Source organism: Xenopus tropicalis, chromosome 3 (assembly GCF_000004195.4).
Source record: "Xenopus tropicalis strain Nigerian chromosome 3, UCB_Xtro_10.0, whole genome shotgun sequence".
NCBI classification, from domain to species: domain Eukaryota; kingdom Metazoa; phylum Chordata; class Amphibia; order Anura; family Pipidae; genus Xenopus; species Xenopus tropicalis.
The window spans coordinates 51,269,622-51,289,597 of NC_030679.2; the positions used below are offsets into that span (position 1 = coordinate 51,269,622).

Consider the following 19,976-nt stretch of genomic DNA (forward strand, 5'->3'; position numbering starts at 1 on the left):
GAACTTAAAGATAGGCATAGAATGGCTTGGATTCGACTATGCTATTAAAAGGAAACAGTCGTCCTGTACTGCATGGGCTCAAAGAAACAAACTTTTTCAAAATCAAAAAGAATAATTTACAAATCTAGTTAGAGGCTAAATAACTAATAATTTGGTGCAACTGACTTGCTTCTTACCAGCAAATTTTTGCAGCAGTTTTGCAAAAAAAAAAAAATCCCAATGACGAAATATGGAATTTTGCAGGGAATTCCATGCCTGGGGGAATAATTTGTACATCACTAGTTGTGTAAAATAAAACGTCTAAACTAGTGATGGGCGAAATGTTTCGCCAGGCATGGATTTGCAGCAAATTTCGCCAGTGGTGGATTGTTTCGCGAAACGGATGAAAAAATTCGCTGCGTGTCCAAAAATTGTCGCAGGCGTCAAAAGAATAGCCGCGGGCGACAAAATAACAGCCGCGCAACAAAATAATAGCCGCGGGTGACGAAATAATAGCCGCGTGACAAAATAATAGCCGCGGGCGACGAAATAATAGCCGCGCAACAAAAGAATAGCCATGCAACAAAAGAATAGCTGCGGGTGACAATTGTTTTGACGCGCAACATTTTCGCCGTTTCGCAAATTTTCTGCTGTTTCGTAAATCTTTTGAAAGATTCGCAAATTTTTCGGCGAAGCGAAACGGGACTGATTCGCTCATCACTAGTCTAAACCATTAATGACTATCTATCTCTGCCTTACCTATGTCTTTCTTTCCTCCTCTCATTTCTCCTCCTTCTCTCATGCATAGAGAAAATGTATAGATAAAGCCTTTTAAAAATACACTCCTTTAATATATCTCTAAAAGCATAAATTAAACTGGAGTGTGCTGCTAAAATTAATACAGGTATGGGATCCATTACAGGATAAAGCTCTAAATTGCAGTAAGGCCATTTCCCATAGATTCCATTATAGGAAAATAATTACCAGTATATATTTTTTTTAATTAATTCATTTTTCTCTGTAATAATAAAACAGTATCTTGTACTTGATCCCAACTAAGATATAATTTTCCCTACTGGGGGCAAAATAATCCTATTGGGTTTCTATAATGTTTAAATGATTTTTTAGTAGACAAGTTATACAGATCCAAATTATGTAAAGACCCCTTGTCTGAAAAACCCCAGGTCCCAAGCATTCTGGCTAACAGCTCCCATACCTATACTCCAAAAAATACAAGTAGCATTTTTAACAACTGCACGTCAACTTTCTTTCAGGAGTAACAAAATCATCTCAACTAAACACTTGGATTTTTTTTTATCTCACAGATAATGCAAATGTTATATTCAGCATTTGCATTAGTGAGGATTTGCCGAATAGAAGGCATTGTGTGGTCTCTTTGTTGAATGTGTCCCAGATACATATTTTATTAAGAATCAACAAAGCTTCTTCATTTCAGGAGAGCTATCATTATTATAATAAAGAAACCTACACAACCCATAGACCAGGCAAGAATTTGTTAGGATGAAACAGTATATTAATATTATAAATAAAGAGAGATGGAGAAAAACCTCTATGGCCAAATTAAAATGCAGCAAGGAAACATATGTATTTAAAGTGGCTCTAATAGCTTAAAGCATTTTTCTCTATCTATGTGATAGTAACTGTAGTCTAGTAATATGTTTTTCACACATACTAAAATTGAGTATAAGTCAGCACAACTAGCAACCACTTTCAGTACATTCTCACAATACATTCTCTTTCCATTATCCCTACCTACCAACTCCAAGTCTTATATTTATTTCGCCATGCCCCTGAAAAACAACGGAATGGTATAGCTGCAAACAGTTCACTTCACCAAAGCAAGCTGTTTATTAGATAAAGGGTGGCTCTTATGCTGCTACCCATCTACAACTTGTATAAAATCTATTCTGGTGAATAGACAACCTAAAATCTTGTCTATGCACCAGAATAGGGAACCTGATGTCCATGCCCAGGACACACAATTATAGGCCGTCAGGATGGCAGGGGAATGTGAGGGGGATAGTAACATCTATAAAGCACTGAATAGAAAGTGAAAGTAATTTACTGTCTCTATGCCTGAGGCATTGCTTTCTAGGTAGGGGTGGCAAGTCTCTTTAAATCGAGTGATGATGGCATACATACTTCCAATACAGCAAAGTTTTTGAGAGCCAGGAGAACTCTGAAGTAATATGTACTGTTGGTAAGCTTCCTATTACTAAATATATGGAGGCAGGGTCATTAATGTGTCCCCATATTTTGTTTCAAATGTAAGGTGTTTAAAGGAGAAGGAAAGGCTAAGTCACTTGGGGGTGCCAAAATGTTAGGCACCCCCAATTGACTTAGATCGCCTACCTTGTACCCTGGGCTGGTGCCCCTGTTAGGAGAAAAAAGCACCAGCCCGGGGTACCTGTAGGAAGCGCTTCCTCCTTCCTCTCTCTTCTCCCGGCGAAATCCGTCGGCCGACGCATGCGCAGTAGAGTGAAAAGCCGACTTTGTTTTTTAAGTTTGACTTTTCACTCTACTGCGTATGCGCGCGCACGCGAATAGGAAGTAGGAAGCGCTCGCTGCTACCCCGGGCTGGTACTGTTCTCTCCTAACAGGGGCACCAGCCCGGGGTAAAAGGTAAGCGATTTAAGTCACTTGGGGGTGCCTAACATTTTGGCACCCCCAAGTGACTTAGCCTTTCCTTCTCCTTTAAACCAAACAGCAGTTGCTGATGGTTAATCTTCTTAACCTCACTAAATTCATGCATTCGGTGCACTGGTTCTGCTTGCTTCGATGGGCTCCTCACCAGTTTTAAAGTACATGGCCGATGGATGCAAGTGTTCCATGAATTTTTTCTACTGAAAACTAGCATATTTAATAAGAAGTTTACTGAGCAGTAAAAAAAGTTGATTAAAAAACAAAATCGCATTGTTTCATTAATTTTCAATAAGGCTGTAAAATCCTTACTGTTTGAATAATAGTTTGGAAATTGGCACTGTAAAATACCTTATTTAAAATAAGTGTTCATTGTGTGTAGTACTTTTTATGTCTTGGTATTTTAAATGGACTAGAACAATAATATTTTCTCTTCTTTTAGGTTTCCTGTAGCTTTATTTGTATCTGTTTCCCAGATTGTTTTTACAGCACATTATGCTTTTCCAGCACCATTATCAGCATGCTGTATAAGTTAATATGAATCTGTATGTCTACCGGGAAGGTCAATTTAACAAACAGATTTATGTCAAATTGTAAAGTGATGTTTAAACTTTAAAATTATTTCTGTCAATTTAACCTTAATTTGAATGTTTTGCCAGAGGCAATTTCCTGCTTCGTTCCACCTTAATTCCAAAATTTCTGGAGAAGGAATGAGGTTGTTTTAGAATATAATTTTGTGTCTCAGTAATAGAAAATGTGTTTTTTTTTCAATGAAATGTTTGCTAGAGCATAATAACTTATATAGCTGTAGGCAAACAAAGAGTCTCCCCCAAGCCATAAATTGCTTGTAGCTGCAGGGTGCTGCTAGGGTTAGGTTTCAAGTTGGCTGAATTAATACTAAACAGACCATTAATATATATAATATTACTGTCAGAGCTAAGAGCACAATATCTCAGACTAATAGCAAATGCTAGAAATTGTGTTAACAGTTATTTATTTTGCAGAGAAAAATTGCCAGTATATGGTATCTTCTTTTAAAGAGAAGTTATCAAAGCTAGATGTTTTGTGTCTGAAAATGTTTGTAATGGAAATTCCATGATATGAAATACCTTTCTTTTTATAAATCAGTATATTTTTCTTCCTTTTGTAAATACCGTTTTACTCTGTATAACATGACCTATGTCCTCTTTTATATAAGACATTGAGACATTCTGTAGAAAAGCTACCAAGAAATGCCCTTCCCTTTAAGCAAAATATGGATTGTTTTGGCTCCATTGGGATCACCTGACTGCAGCTGGAAAGGAAGGGAGCTGCAACATGGAGCTGGCCACTGCTCCTGTATAAACTATAACAAACAGGAGAAAGTTGTGCTCACCACTACATTTTAAACCAATAGGCGGGGGTGCAATGAGGCTGTGACCACAAAATTAATAGAAACACCAAACAAGCCGATCTCACCCTACAGTGGGGGATATCGTTCTAATCCGATTGTTTGTCCCTAGGGCCAAATTATTGAATTGCAATGAAGGGGATAAGAGCTGTTGGTGCAAGGACTGTATCAATTAGACAATGCAGTCCTCAATCCTACAGGAAAATCAAACCTATCCAATTGACTTTTGGTTGATTTTCAGCTAGATATTGGTCTGGAAGGTCTCTCCGATAAATGTTTTTATTATTATGTCCCCTTAATAATGCCTTAGTTTGGAAGATCATTTGACTAGACTGAAGCAGATTCATTTAAATACTGTGGGAAAAATATACAGTATGTATCATTTATCTTAATATAAAGTTAATCTTTGTTTTTGCAAATCTGTGGGCGATTTATTGTCCTAGTGGAATCCCCCTGAGTGGAGGAACTGTGCTATAAATTCTAGTTCCCCAGTATCTTTCAAATAAGCAAAAAGGTTTTCAGGGTCTACTGGACTGCAAATAACTAACAGAGGTAAAGTGAGTGTTCTATGGGAGTGTGCCAAGAAAGGGTTACATTAAATATTATCACACTCACTGCGCCATACTTAACACAACATTGCTAATTTCCATTGTTGTGTATTAGAAAGTATTATAGATCTGTTATTTAATAGATGCCATTGCTAGAAAAAAAAATCAATGCAACATGTGCTTAGTCCATTGTTTCCCAGATTTGTTCAATGGGGTCATTTAGGGGGATCAAAAATGGCTCAAAGTTATCAACTGGATGATAGATAGGGTAGTACAGTATACTCTCAATTATAAAGTATCTTTATAAAATGAAAGACAACAAACACGTCAGCAACAAAAGATGTAAAATTGTGTATGTGTGTATGTTCCCCCAATAAATAAAAGCAGTTTGCGTGTTTTGACCAATATAGTTGTCTGCACTGTATGCCGACAGTCTTAGTATAAATCCATGTTGAGGGCAAAACAATTGCATGGGAATGTTTTAATGTTTAATTAACATTTAGTAATGGTGCTCCATATGTCATAAACTCTAGGCATATTCAAAAGATACTGGATGAGTTGGAGAATCATAGCAAGAAAAAGTTTGAATAGTTAGCATAGTTGTAATTTTAAACAGCTAGTAGATTAAAAGTAACCAAAATATTTATTAGGTTTAATTTCATGTGAGGTAGAATTTTACAAAGACAAATGTGTGTTGTGTGTTTTGTATAATTTACATGGGTCAAGTATTCTTGATCTAGAGTTCCTGATCTCCAATTAGTTTATGTCCGATGGGTGATTATTCACCCAGCATTTATTGCCATGTGTTTATAGTAGGTGCTCACCAGGAACTTTGTTTGAAAAACATTATTTTTATTCAATGCATTAGAAGAGGTAATAGGCCAAAGTTTAGGACCCCCAGGGAAGACGTTATTGTAGCTTATGGTAGCACTGGTTCAATAAGGTTTCCTGTATATTCTGTCTGTCCAAGAAGACTTAATAGAAGGGAAACTTTTATTATATGACTAATGCTCTGTTACTTTGTAACGATAATAAAAATCTTCAGAAATGAACATTTTGCATTCTTTAAATAAAATCCTAACCTAAGGCCTGGTCACTTTTGCTAGTAAACATGTACAAATGCAGGTGCTCATTGGAGAAGAAAATAAATGTAGGCTTTTTTGCCAGTAATATTCTGTGCAAAACTCATTTATCTTCTGTGTCAAAACGTATTTAAACGTGTTTTAGTTTTAATGTTGTGTGAAAGGGGTGATCTATAATACATTTTATTTACATCTTTGGCCTTGTTCTTTTCTATTCTTGCAGCTTAATGACATTATAGTGAGCACGCCAGGGACCGCTATGCAGATGTACTTCCTAGAGATGTTACTGCTTCAAGACAAGCCATTACTTTTTGTTGCCCCCACAGGCACTGGGAAGACAGCTATTACAAACAGCTTCCTGCGACAGTTACCTCAAGAAAAATATGTTGTATGTCAAATTAACTTCTCAGTGCAGACTACAGCTCATCAGACCCAGGACATCTTCCTAACAAAACTGGAAAGGTACCCTGAGTTTTAATTAAAATCAAATATGTAATAGTGCTTAGTTTGCTCCTCTGAGACTAGCCACAAAATAATATTAACCACTCTGACTCAAGTTCTGACAGTGAGAATGAAAACTGATTTGTTTCACCCTGTAATTCTGATTACCAGAAAAAACTACATTTTAATTGCTGTTGACAAATAATCTGATTTATACCACGCAGGAAGTAGAACACTATTTCAGAATGCATGTGTCGTCTTAAGTTTTCCTTATGAAAACTCTTCCATGAGAGAATAAGCAGACATCTGGTCTTGGGCATTCCGAAGTCCATTGCATATTAAAATGAATCACTAAATTGTATCTTAATAGGAAATAAGAGCCATCTGTTAGTGAAGGATCAAAGCAGCAGGTGCACACTTGCCAACAAAAGGAGGGCGAAAGGATAGTCTTTGAGGCTGAAATGTCCAAGGGATTTTACTTCTTTTGGAATGCCTTTGATTTATATTGTTATCGCTTTTAAAGACACACATATGTAAGCTTGCAATATTCAACTAGTCTTTTAAATTGGATCCCAACAATATTTACAGTATGTATAATTGTGTAAAAAAACGGAGAGAGTTCATTGAGGAATGGGTGGATAAAGTAGCCGAACGAGTTACATTTTCTAAGCTACTTTGTGCGGAGACATTTGGAACAAGTACATTGAAGGTCACATTTGTGTACAAATGCAGTTTAAATGAACTTTGCAATTCTGTTACTGAAAAATTGATCTGAGCAAATTCAAAATAAACTGGAAAATCTGGGAAATAGATATAAAAATGCAGGGTTTTCTGAATGCAGATTATTAGTTAAAGGAGAACTAAAGCTTAACAAAGAAGCAGGGTAGAATTGTTGCACAATCTTTAGCTTCCATACAAGCCCCAGGCCACCACAGCCCTTTAGCAGGGAAGATCTGTGCCCCCAAAGATGCCCCAGTAGCTCCCCATCTTCTTTTCTGCTGATTCCCTGCACATGCCCTGTGCTGCTGTCACTTACCTGAGCTTAGGGACCAACTCATAATATACTGTATGTATAGAATATAAATGTCACAATACAGGACTAATAATCACTACAGATTCTCGTTGCATGGCAGCTGCAAAACCAGTGCAATTAGCATCAGAATGTAATAATCAGCCCTGTAGCTTATATAACAGGCAAACATCATTGTCTGCTTGATAATTTGCGATGACCCCTAAACTCAGCTTTTCAACAGCTGCCCAGAGCACACTGAGCATGTCAGTGTCATTGACACTTCTAACAAAATCCAAGATGGGGAGCTCTTGTGCACAACTTTAAAGGCTCTTAAAGGAAAAGTAACACTAAAAAATTTTAAGTAAAAAATCTATTCTACCCTGCCCCAATAATTGCCCTATCCTGCACACCATTTATTACTTTGAATGCTTTATTAGAAAATACCTGTTAAAACTTGGCTTCCGGTCATTTGAAAAAAGGCGATACGGCGATGCAGGGCAGAATCCACTATGCGTCGATCGATTGATCGATCCTAGCCTTCTCTCTGTATAGGAAGGAGTCAGGCTAGGGTCGATCAATCGATCGCTGCATAGTGGATGCTTCCCCTGCATCGCCATATCGCCTTTTTTCAAATGACCGGAAGCCAAGTTTTAGTAGGTATTTTCTAATAAAGCATTCAAAGTAATAAATGGTGTGCAGGATAGGGCAATTATTAGGGCAGGGTAGAATAGATTTTTTACTTAAAAAATTTTAATGTTACTTTTCCTTTAAAGAGATTCTGAACCTTTAGGCTAGAGCATTAAATTCATTATACAGTGGTGTGAAAAACTATTTGCCCCCTTCCTGATTTCTTATTCTTTTGCATGTTTGTCACACAAAATGTTTCTGATCATCAAACACATTTAACTATTAGTCAAAGATAACACAAGTAAACACAAAATGCAGTTTTTAAATGAGGGTTTTTATTATTTAGGGAGAAAAAAAATCCAAACCTACATGGCCCTGTGTGAAAAAGTAATTGCCCCCTGAACCTAATAACTGGTTGGGCCACCCTTAGCAGCAATAACTGCAATCAAGCGTTTGCGATAACTTGCAACGAGTCTTTTACAGCGCTCTGGAGGAATTTTGGCCCACTCATCTTTGCAGAATTGTTGTAATTCAGCTTTATTTGAGGGTTTTCTAGCATGAACCGCCTTTTTAAGGTCATGCCACAACATCTCAATAGGATTCAGGTCAGGACTTTGACTAGGCCACTCCAAAGTCTTCATTTTGTTTTTCTTCAGCCATTCAGAGGTGGATTTGCTGATTTGTTTTGGGTCATTGTCCTGCTGCAGCACCCAAGATCGCTTCAGCTTGAGTTGACGAACAGATGGCCGGACATTCTCCTTCAGGATTTTTTGGTAGACAGTAGACTTCATGGTTCCATCTATCACAGCAAGCCTTCCAGGTCCTGAAGCAGCAAAACAACCCCAGACCATCACACTACCACCACCATATTTTACTGTTGGTATGATGTTCTTTTTCTGAAATGCTGTGTTACTTTTACGCCAGATGTAACGGGACACGCACCTTCCAAAAAGTTCAACTTTTGTCTCGTCGGTCCACAAGATATTTTCCCAAAAGTCTTGGCAATCATTGAGATGTTTTTTAGCAAAATTGAGACGAGCCATAATGTTCTTTTTGCTTAAAAGTGGTTTGCGCCTTGGAAATCTGCCATGCAGGCCGTTTTTGCTCAGTCTCTTTCTTATGGTGGAGTCTTGAACACTGACCTTAATTGAGGCAAGTGAGGCCTGCAGTTCTTTAGATGTTGTCCTGGGGTCTTTTGTGGCCTCTCTGATGAGTTGTCTCTGCGCTCTTGGGGTAATTTTGGTCGGCCGGCCACTCCTGGGAAGGTTCACCACTGTTCCATGTTTTTGCCATTTGTGGATAATGGCTCTCACTGTGGTTCGCTGGAGTCCCAAAGCTTTAGAAATGGCTTTATAACCTTTACCAGACTGATAGATCTCAATTACTTTTGTTCTCATTTGTTCCTGAATTTCTTTGGATCTTGGCATGATGTCTAGCTTTTGAGGTGCTTTTGGTCTACTTCTCTGTGTCAGGTAGCTCCTATTTAAGTGATTTCTTGATTGAAACAGGTGTGGCAGTAATCAGGCCTGGGGGTGACTACAGAAATTGATATTGAAATTGAAAATTTAAATTGATAAACCACAGTTAAGTTATTTTTTAACAAGGGGGGCAATAACTTTTTCACACAGGGCCATGTAGATTTGGAGTTTTTTTTCTCCCTTAATAATGTAAACCTTCATTAAAAAACTGCATTTTGTGTTCAATTATGTTATCTTTGACTAATAGTTAACAGTTTTTGATGAGCAGAAACATTTAAGTGTGACAAACATGCATTCACACCACTGTATAAACTATGACATTTTTAGTCATATTTGTATTTTGGGTTCAGTTCTTAAAACAAAGAAATTGAATCTGCACAGCTGGGCAATTTGCATGGGTCGGATTAAGGCTGCTGATGCTTCAAGTTGTGTACATATTTGTTACTGTCAATGGGACAAAATAAAGGCGAGGCAAGCCGATTTTATTTTATACATTTGAGTCACAGGAAGATGGCCAAGTGGTAGTGATCTCAATGGCCTGTGATTAGACAACATAGTTTTCTGTTTTCATCAGTAGCATATTACATGATCACATCAAAGTGTGATTGCTCCCCAAATATTCATGGGGGTGGGGCTGAAAACACAGGGCCCAATACTTATACAGTTTGTTTAAAACTGACAGTATTGGATTTTTTTGGCTGTAGCGTTTGTAGCCAAAATATATTTGAATAAGGCCATCAGTTCATCTCACCTGTAAAGATGAATTTAGAGCATGTGGAAGACTTCTGAAACCAAGTTCACCTTTATTCACAGCACATTAAATACAACTGGATTCTTATTCTGGCTCCCGACCTAGGTATTATCTCAGTCTTTATTTCTCCTGGCCTGACTTTTCCTACCAAAACTAAACTTCTTTCCCTATCTCTCTCATTGCCAAAAAGGCCACCATCACCCCCCTACTTCTTGCCAGGATAATTTTCTTCGTTAACCAACTTATTATACAAGTAAAATCATTCAAATAAAAGACAGTTCAACACTCTGCACATCAGCAGACCCCTATAATGTAATAAAGGCATTAGAGCTTTTTCAGATGTGAGAGTGCTGTCAAAGTGGAGACGAACCAGATGAGCAATTGAGATTTAAGGGTAGGAAAAATAACAGAAGCCAAGCTTCTCTTTTAATAGAAAAAGATCCTTAAGACATATATACATACTGTATAACTGTGTCTTTTGTGTGATTTGTATTGCAAATTTGGGCACTGTAAAGTTCAGAATAATAATAGCAGTAAGTACTAGGTTTTAGCATTTGAAATTGACAAGCAACATATGTTTACACCATCACAATTTATCATCTCAGAATCATTCCCTGGGTGCAGCTGTTCTGTTGCCAGCCATATTTAATTAATTTCAAAGTTGTGTTGCTGGAAACTTAAAAATAATCAATATCTATTAATATATGGCAGATATAAGTTAAGACCCCTTAAGAGTTTAAAAATGTACATACATACAAAGCCCAAAGGTGGCAGTACAAAGTAAATCACGCCCATAAACCCCATACTTAAAATCTACATTCCTGTATTGTTTTACTTTAGAGATTTGCCATCATTCTGCTTTAGTTCTTACTGCACTAATCCTTTCTGTGGCATAGATTGTATAATCGATGGCGCTGACACAGAAGTACCAGCAATCCAACACTGTATATTTAACTTTTCCTGGTTCTGGTTAAGCTATTGGAAAGATCAGTGTTCCCTAGCCCAATGCATGGAATGGGTTCAAGCTACTGATAAATAACTTTTGTCATATAAAAGTACAATTATCCCACTACAGTATACTTTAGCTTTATATCCTAATGGCTGTGGCACAAATCAAAACACAAGGAATTGCTGCAAAATAGCAATCTACAAATATGGCACAGGTTGGCCACAGTTAGCATTTGTTAAGTGCTTACATTTGTGCAGGACTTTGGAAATTGTTTACAAAAGTAATATTAGTAACCTTTCCTTCTCTTTTAAGTAATATTAAGAGCAAAAATAAATATAAAGGCAGGTCCCATAATTTAGCAATGAATTTATGTAAACTTACACAAGGTGCATCTCTGTGCACTTTTTACATTACTATAATTTTCTGTTTGTACTTGTTTCTGAGATATTTGTAGTTTTAGACTGATAATGCCAGGCTGTTGGTTGTACATTCCCGGGCAATTAATAAATATAAAATATATTTTTGTACCCACAATACATTGTAGATAACCACCATTTTTATTCCCAGTGGTAATAAGGCTTATAATAGACTGTATTAGCACTGGAAATAAAAGAAAAATATGGCCCAATTATTCTTTAGTGAATCAGTTGATTTTTAAAATTAGAAATATACAAATGGGTTGTCACTTATCAACTGTAAGCAAATTTACACATAGGCGCTAAAAAAAACTAAACATTGATTGGTTGCTATGGGTTGCTGCCCAGGTGTAAATTTGCCGAATGCTCATAAATAAGCCCCAGAACTACAGTGAATTGAGCCCTTTGGTTTTTTTTTAAATCCCCAAATGGCACAGTGTTCATAAAACTGAAGGCTCTTTGTAAAATATAGATAATTTAAAAATTAAAATAGATCTCTATAAAAAGAAATTCCATCTTGAGAGATTGCATGTAAACAAAATAAAATGCAACAGGTGTTGTCTTTTGTAAAACATAACAAAATTGTAATAAAACCCAGAGTGTATCAAAATAGAATTACATTTTTTCTACAGTTTATTTTCAAATTAAGGAAACAGATTATGCTGTTATCCCTTAAACATCACTAAAAAATGTTGGATACCACAGTTATATCTACATTTTACTGTTGTTTTTATGATATCTTATGATATTTGGAAGCACTTAGAAAATAAGAAAATTACATAAATGCAAACTGAGCTCAAGGTATTGAAAACTATTTTGCCCACGCTATCAGTTCACTATTATCCCGTCCTTTGCCCCAGAGCATTATTCATCTAATCTTCACCAAAGTCACAAAGTGAAATGGACAATTTACGGACACATTAACTAGGGTTATAGCATGCTATAAATAAAACGTAACCTTCATTCTTGCAGCACAGGCAAACCTCACTGTTTTATTTAATATAAAGTCAGTTATAATGATGAGCGAAATTCACTGAAGTCAATGGGCAATTGTTAGCTGTGTTTTTTTTCTGCATAAAATGCATTGGAGCCAATGGGCTTTTATCTTGGTGACTTTTTTGTGAAAATTAGTTTGGAGTCAATGGGTATTTTTCAATGTGACTTTTTTGCACAATATACAATTACATACGCAATTCGAAAGTCTACTTTTTGGGCTTGATTATGACTAGCAGATTTATAGAACATATAATTAAAGGAGAACTACACCCCCCCAGCTATAAAAGACCCCTTAACAGGCCTGCCTCGACCCCCCTCACCTCTCCCTTGACGTAAAAAACTGTCCCTATCTCAAACCCCAACCTAAAAGAGCAGAGCAGAGCAGCGCAGCTGCGTACCTGGACGTCATCTTCTGTTCAATCATAGAAGCTTCGGGTCTCACCACCAACACGGACCCTTGTTCAAGCATGCGCCAGAGGGGCTTCTGTAAGATGCCATAGACGGGGGGGGGGGCAGTTTGGGCCTCTGTGTACTTGAAAGCTAGGGCCTATTTGGAATCCCAGTCCAGGTCTAGTGTAGACAATGATAGGTCTATTACAAGTTTATAATGTACCTGATCTCCTGATGATCAACATAATATATAACATAACATATATATATATATATATATATATATATATATATATATATATATATATATATATATATATATATATATATAAATCTGTGGTTACAGGTCTAACTTAAGAGTAACCAGAACCATTTGAGTCAAGGGTCTGGACTTCAAAAGCGCATCTAAGTTATCTAACCTGTTTCCCTACCTGCTTAAAGTGTGTGGGTCTGAAGAAAAATAACACAAATAGGAATCATTTTATTTCTTGCAGACACCAGTGAAGTGCATACTTTTATTTATAGAAATTTCAATTTAGACACTAAAGCAAAAAAACAAAGAAAAGCATAATATCATGTTTTAAGGACTTTAAGTTTCACAAGGGCAAAATAAATTTTTAATGCATATATATTTCACCTTCCTTAAAAAGTACAATGTCTGATGCATCCAAAGATATGGCAAGATTGTGCTTACTAATTCCAGCAGCAATAATTTTACAAATCTAAAGCTATTTTAAGGATATTAAATGATCATTATCCTTATTGCTTAAATTATGTGTAGCTTTATTTTGAAACTGTAATGTAGAGAGAACCTAATTATATTTTTATGAAATCATTATTACAATTTTTGTATATCTCCTTAGCTATATAAAATCACTTACGGCACTAAATCACAAACATAGCTGGTGCCACACACAGTTTTTATAGAAGAGCCTGCACCATTAGCATAGAGCTTTTTTCGGATTTACTACAGCCAAGAAGCATGCAGTATTAAATGACAATAGTAAATCACGTATAAAGGTTACCACCGACTGTTAACAACATTTTCTATCAATATTCCCTTCTCCTTCAGAAATGTGTAATTCAATTCCTGTTTTTTTAAATGGTACCTGAAATACATGCTAACTGGTTCATTACAGCACTTGTAATAGATTTTTAATGCATTGATTATATTTTACCCTATTTGCAATATTTAACAGGTAAATGGGATTTATTTTCAAATGCTTTAGGTGCAAATATGCTGCACCTATTGATGCAGGGAACCCTGGAACTACCAATCGCAACTATAGAGAAGTGCAAAGAGTGCATATTGATGCAACTTTAATTGAAGTGGAAGTTGCCCGCTGAATGTTCTGATATATATGAGCCCTTTTTTCTTCCAGCATTTACTTGGGTCGTTTACTATCAGCAGGGGGGCAAAGTTCAAAAATGATTTCCTAATTGGCTGAAATGGTGGCTGAGAAGTACCGTAGATGGTACTGTAAATGGCATTTGGTTACCCTGCATTGCTCAGGTTTTAATTATAACAAGCAGAAGTAGAGAATATGCTTAATTTAAACCAATGCAACCACTTTTCCTCCCAAGAAATCAGCATTTTTCATGGCATGTCATTTGTTTGGACTACAAACCAGAAACTTAATCTGGTGATAGGCATTAATTGCGGGGCTCTGGGGGGGTGAAGCTTAACATCTAAACTTTGCAAAACACAAGAGATGGCCATAAACTTTGGCGAAGTTGCCAAGCAATCGGATCTTTCCATGATATGCGTGTAACACTTGTTTGGTTTAGATATGGCAAACCCAGGCTAGTAGTGTGCTGTAGAGCATGTGTTACATGCAATCTTAATGCAAAGGAGTGGGTCTCCGCTAAGTGGGAGATAGATAATGGAGCCGAGGGTGTTGTTGAACTTACAACTAGCTGAGGTAGTGTGGTGCAATAGATAGAAATGGACGCCAGAGGATTCTTGTGGTAAACTATAATACAGGTTTATTGTTCAAGACACATAAGATAATGGTGCAATCAGGGATTATACTCACAGACACAGCAGATATGAATGGTCACAGTGAAGAATAGTAGATGTGACCCTGAAGGAACAGTATAGCCCAACTTTAGGAAGATGCAGAGTATTAACTGGATACCCGTGGTGAATACCTTCACTCTAATGGATTTCTCCAAAGACGGTGGTTCAGGGGCAAAGTACTAACCTGAATCCTGTGTCTACTGGTCCCTTAGAAAGGCAAACAGAGCTGGGGTAGGCTAAACCCTTAACAACTCCTTTGATGGGGCTAATGCTGCCCATCCTAGCTAAACTGACTATGCTCACCACTCCTAGAGGGTGCTATTAAGTAAAACTGACTGTGCTGGCTTGGTCTCATTCACGGGGCCCTGTCCCCGACTTAAGATGGTAGATTACTGGGGCTGTGTGCCTCCAGGCTCAGTGGTCTGATGCCTGAGACAACGGCAGCCAAAGAGGAAGACACTCCTTCTTGCAAGACACTATATAGTCTCCAAGGGGAGTGGTCAACCAGGCTAAACCTATTAGGGATAGCTTAAGAACTGTAACCTGAGTGTAGAGGGCTCTGCCCTATAACAGTACAGATAAGAAGAGGTAGGGAAGTAAAGCCATAGGGAACTTAACCCTATGGGTCCCTACATGCATATGCCTTCAGGCAGGTAATATTTGATTGACCTGATTGTTCAGGCCTTGGGCCTGTCAATGTGATAGGATGCAGGCCTCAGGGATGAGGACTTGTAGCAAAAAGAGCAGTGAGGTTCAAGTGGATACTCCTGGTACCTTCCAACCAGTAACATATGCCAAAAAAATCAAGAGAGATATCACTTGTAAATCAATAACTGATAGTGTGTTTATTTCATGCATTTCCCCTCTGGGACAAGGACCCTATCGACAAGCTGATGCACTCCTAACCCCAGTGGGATTTTGAAACCTGCCCAATCAATATTTGTAAGATTTTTGGCCAGATATTGGTGAGGCAGGCCCATTAGAGGGCCCCATACACGGACTGATAAGGTGTTAACTCATCGGCAGCTTTTATCTGCCCATGTATGGCCACCTTTATGGTTGCAGTGTTTCTCACAGGTTGACCTTTTAATATCACAAACTGGTCTTGGGTATGTCTTTTATAATAGCATTTGCTCCTGTCTTCTTTGGGCACTTTTCTGCCTTCCTGTCTTATTTTCTCCTTATTGTTATCAGTCACTGGTGCTATCTCTCTATTCCAGTAGTGTTGCCTCCACCATTGATCTTTCTCTCCCAATATGTATATTAAAATTAACAACTGAAAATGCTGTTGTCTCCTTGCTTATTCTTGGAGAGTTCTCATACTGCATTTTCAAGGTATTACAACTTCTGTTGTTCATTTTAAATCATTATTACATAGACGAAAAATTATACACAGTTAACACAATGTTTTAATTCTTAAAAGTCTATCACTGGCCATTGAAAATTTGGAAATAAAAAGGTTTTGCTAAATATTCAAATTAGGTTATTCAGAACAAGAAATTGTTCCACTAAATGCCCCGGTTCCCTTAAATTAAAAGCGAGAGCGTAATCATGAGAAGATCTAGACAACCATTGTGCAAGTAGCAGCTCTTTTTTATTTTAATATCATGAGGGTCTTTCATTTCATTTTAGAGTGTGTCTGAAGTGGCAGAATGACAACAACTAAATTCTCTCCATATTCCCTTATGAGCAGAATCTGTCAGACCGCACTCCCAGTAAGTGACATATGGCATTTCAAGAAACAACTCAAGCTGGCTACAAGTATGCGATTGAGAGGAAAAGGAAACTTTTGTTTATTTCATATTCCAGAAGGCCGGCAAATTAATAAAGCAAAATGATGTTTGTTTTTTTTATATATTATTCTCTAGGAGATATTCCAGTATGACTTCCTTTTGTTGTGGTTACAATGCTGTAATTATAGGCCCTATGGAATATAAATGTTACACATTGTCAGATACTTTTGCTTCCTTCGAAAGAATCCCTGTCCCAGGCTTTGTGCCGAGATAATTAAGTCTGCCTTATTATTTAGTGTGCATAATATTTTCATCTTCATTATCCTGAATCATTCATGTTCACATTTGGTGCTGCTGCAACTCAGAAGCACTTTAAATAGCAAAAATAATATAATAATTTGTTATGTTTTCCCAGTATTACTTCATATGGTGTGAAGTGTAGTGGGATATACTCCTTAATTAAATGTTTAGAGTCTGGTTGAGCATTAGAAATAACAATGCATCAAATAATAATAGCACTTAGATGGCTTAGAACAGCAATATTACTGCATAAAAGGGTTTTATGTTGACTTTTAGATCTCCAGACTAGAAATCCCCTGCACAAATAAATGGAAAATGGGGGTTAGAGAGGGCAATGAGGAACTGAAAGAAAAGTTAAGGGGCACACAAACTTTCCGTAGCAGAGTTGCTCTACCAAGTTGATGATAGACTCCCAGAATTTCTCAGCATATTATCAAGGGTTAAACCATAATGTAATGTAATACATGTATTCTTAATGAAACACTGCACAATTTAACTTTCCGTTAAAGTCCATGATCACGGGCCTCTTGATTTTTATAGATCCTCTAATGGGAATCTGCCTAATCAGTCTAAAATCCTTGTCACTGTTGCTCTGATCATTGCAACAGAGTAATAATACTCTCTTCTTGGTCTAAACACATACAAGGATGCTATGTCACTTTTCTGCAGAATCTTCTTACATTTGTAGTTTAATATGCCTACTTTGTAGGGCATACATTTGAACATTTTAGGGAAGGTAGAAACATGGTTGGACACGGAACTGTTAGCATCTCATAGCATTTCTCCTTGGTCTAAATCAGCAGGCATGCAATACACTGAATAAGTGGTGCACACTATGTTAATTAAACACTCTTTTGAAAATTACAAAAAGTAAGTTTGTCTTAAATTAAAAATCTTTCTAATCAAATTACCTAAGCTGTAAGCTCATTTTATCTGTGCCCCTAGCCTTTTCCATCTTAAATAAACTTTAGAGCTTTGTTGATTTATCTTGTGTCTTAAATAAACAGGTTGCAGTTTGTTAATTGCCTCTTCCCCACTGCCAAAAAATCCTATGTGGTTTATTTCCCAGCACTTCTCAGGGTGATTACATCTCTGCGCTCTTCTGGTTAAACATAACTTTAATTGTAACTGTACCGTGTCCATTTATTGCTTTCTCCACTGCGTCACATGTGGTACCAGTAAATATACAGCCATAGCAAATTTTAGAGTAAAGTTTAAATTACCTGCAATGTTTCTCTGTTATAGTAGATGATCAGTCATTCTTGGACTGAATCCACCATGCCACAGATTGATTTGTGCATGATATTTTTTATATTTTAAATAAGTCGCAAATTGCTTACGTTAGCTAGCCATCTTCTTTATGCGCAAGTGTGGTATTATAAATTATTGATAAGATGCAGTGTCAGTGGTTCTGTACAGCTGAGATCAAATTAAATGTATTCATGGTACAGCATTTACATGACCTAAATGGTGAGATGTTATAAATTAGTAGCCAATTATCTACAGATTTACTGACAAAGGAGTTCTAAACCTTTTTTTTCTAGGCAGATATGTGAATTGTGTTTCTGGCATTACAAGTAATATATATGAAAACTGTTTGGGGTACTTAACTCTCTGAATTACCCCTATGAACTACCTTAATCCTGGCCAGACAAGTTACAACTCCCTGCAACTTCCTGTAGAGCATGGGTTACATGGACTCTTTCCTTTTGGGTGGAACGTCAATGATTTTACACACAGAATTCGATCTCACACATAACTTGGGCACCAGTGGTTCTTAATACAAACAAAAACTCTTTATTGATGTAATAGCTTAAGTCTACCAGCAGCGTTTAGAAGAGATATAAAAGCTGGTATCTGACATCAAGCTTTTGGAAAGGGTAATAAGGGATAGGATACTTGAACACAATTACAATACAAAAACTTTGTGCCAGCATGGTTTTATGCTTAACAGATCTTGCCAGACTAATTTAGTCGCCTTTTATGAGGAGGTGAGCAGGAACCTCGATGCTGGAATGGCAGAGAATGTCATCTACTTGGACTTTGCTAAAGCATATGATACAGTACCACTCAGAAAGTTAATGATAGCATTGAGGAATATTAGCCTAGAGCAGGGGTGCTCAAAAGGTAGATCACGGTCTACCAGTAGATCACTTTAAAGTTTCTGGTAGACCTCGAGGTGGAATGCAGTGGGATGACATCCCACCACTTCATTTTCCCCCCCATACTGGAGCTTTTGAGTGCGGCTGCTCAAGCCATCCATCTTTGTAGTTTCATCCCAGTATAGAAGGTTGTCCCCACCGGGCTGCTGTATATATTTGTTCCCACTTTATATATGTTTCTGTGTGCAGACTACAAAGTGGGCCCTGAAGACAGAAAGTAAAAACTACTACAATCCTTTCAAATGAAACTTGAAGTTGGCACTTGAATAATGTTATGTGGGCATTAAATGTGAATTTGGCACTGCATTTATATATTGGTATGTGTATTTGTTAAACATCGATTGATACTTTTTCTTGCTTATTGCGCCAAATTATAGATTTTTATTATAAATTTGAACTGTGACAGATCTCATGACGGAGGCTAGGTGGCAAGAGTAGATCACAGGGTGACAAAGTCTGGGAACCCCTGGCCTAGAGCATAATATTTGTAATTGGATAGAGAACTGGCTGAAGGATAGATTACACAGAAAGGTGGTAAATGGAACATTTTCTAATTGGGCCAGTGTTGTAAGTGGAATACCACAGGGGTCGGTCCTTGGTCCTTTGCTTTTTAACTTGTTTAAAGGTGGGCATAGAAAGTACTTTTTCTATTTTTGCTGATGATACTAAATTGTGCAAAACTATAAGTTCCATGCAGGATGCTGCCGCTTTGCAGAGCGATTTGACAAAATTGGAAAACTGGGCAGCAAACTGGAAAATGAGGTTCAATATTAAAAAGTGCAAAGTTATGCAGTTTGGTAGAAATAATATAAATACAAGTTATACACTAAATGGTAGTGTTTTGGGGTGATCCTTAATCGAGCAAGATCTTGGGATTTTTGTAGATAACAAGTTGTCGAATTCCAGGCAGTGTCATTCTGTGGCTACTAAAGCAAATAAAGTGCTGTCTTGTATAAAAAAGGCATTGACTCAAGGGATGAAAACATAATTTTGCCTCTTTATAGGTCCCTGGTAAGGCCTCACCTTGAGTATGCAGTGCAG

The 19,976-nt window shown here is 37.2% G+C and overlaps 1 protein-coding gene across 1 annotated transcript in view; it reads left to right on the forward strand.

Moving 5' to 3' along the window:
• Positions 1 to 19,976, forward strand: part of LOC100490346 (dynein heavy chain 3, axonemal) — a 522,485-nt gene that overhangs the window by 308,249 nt on the left and 194,260 nt on the right. Inside the window, exon 41 of the mRNA XM_031898872.1 lies at positions 5,884 to 6,122. Within this exon, the coding sequence (XP_031754732.1) occupies positions 5,884 to 6,122 (239 nt within the window). The remainder of the gene's footprint in view (positions 1 to 5,883; positions 6,123 to 19,976) is intronic.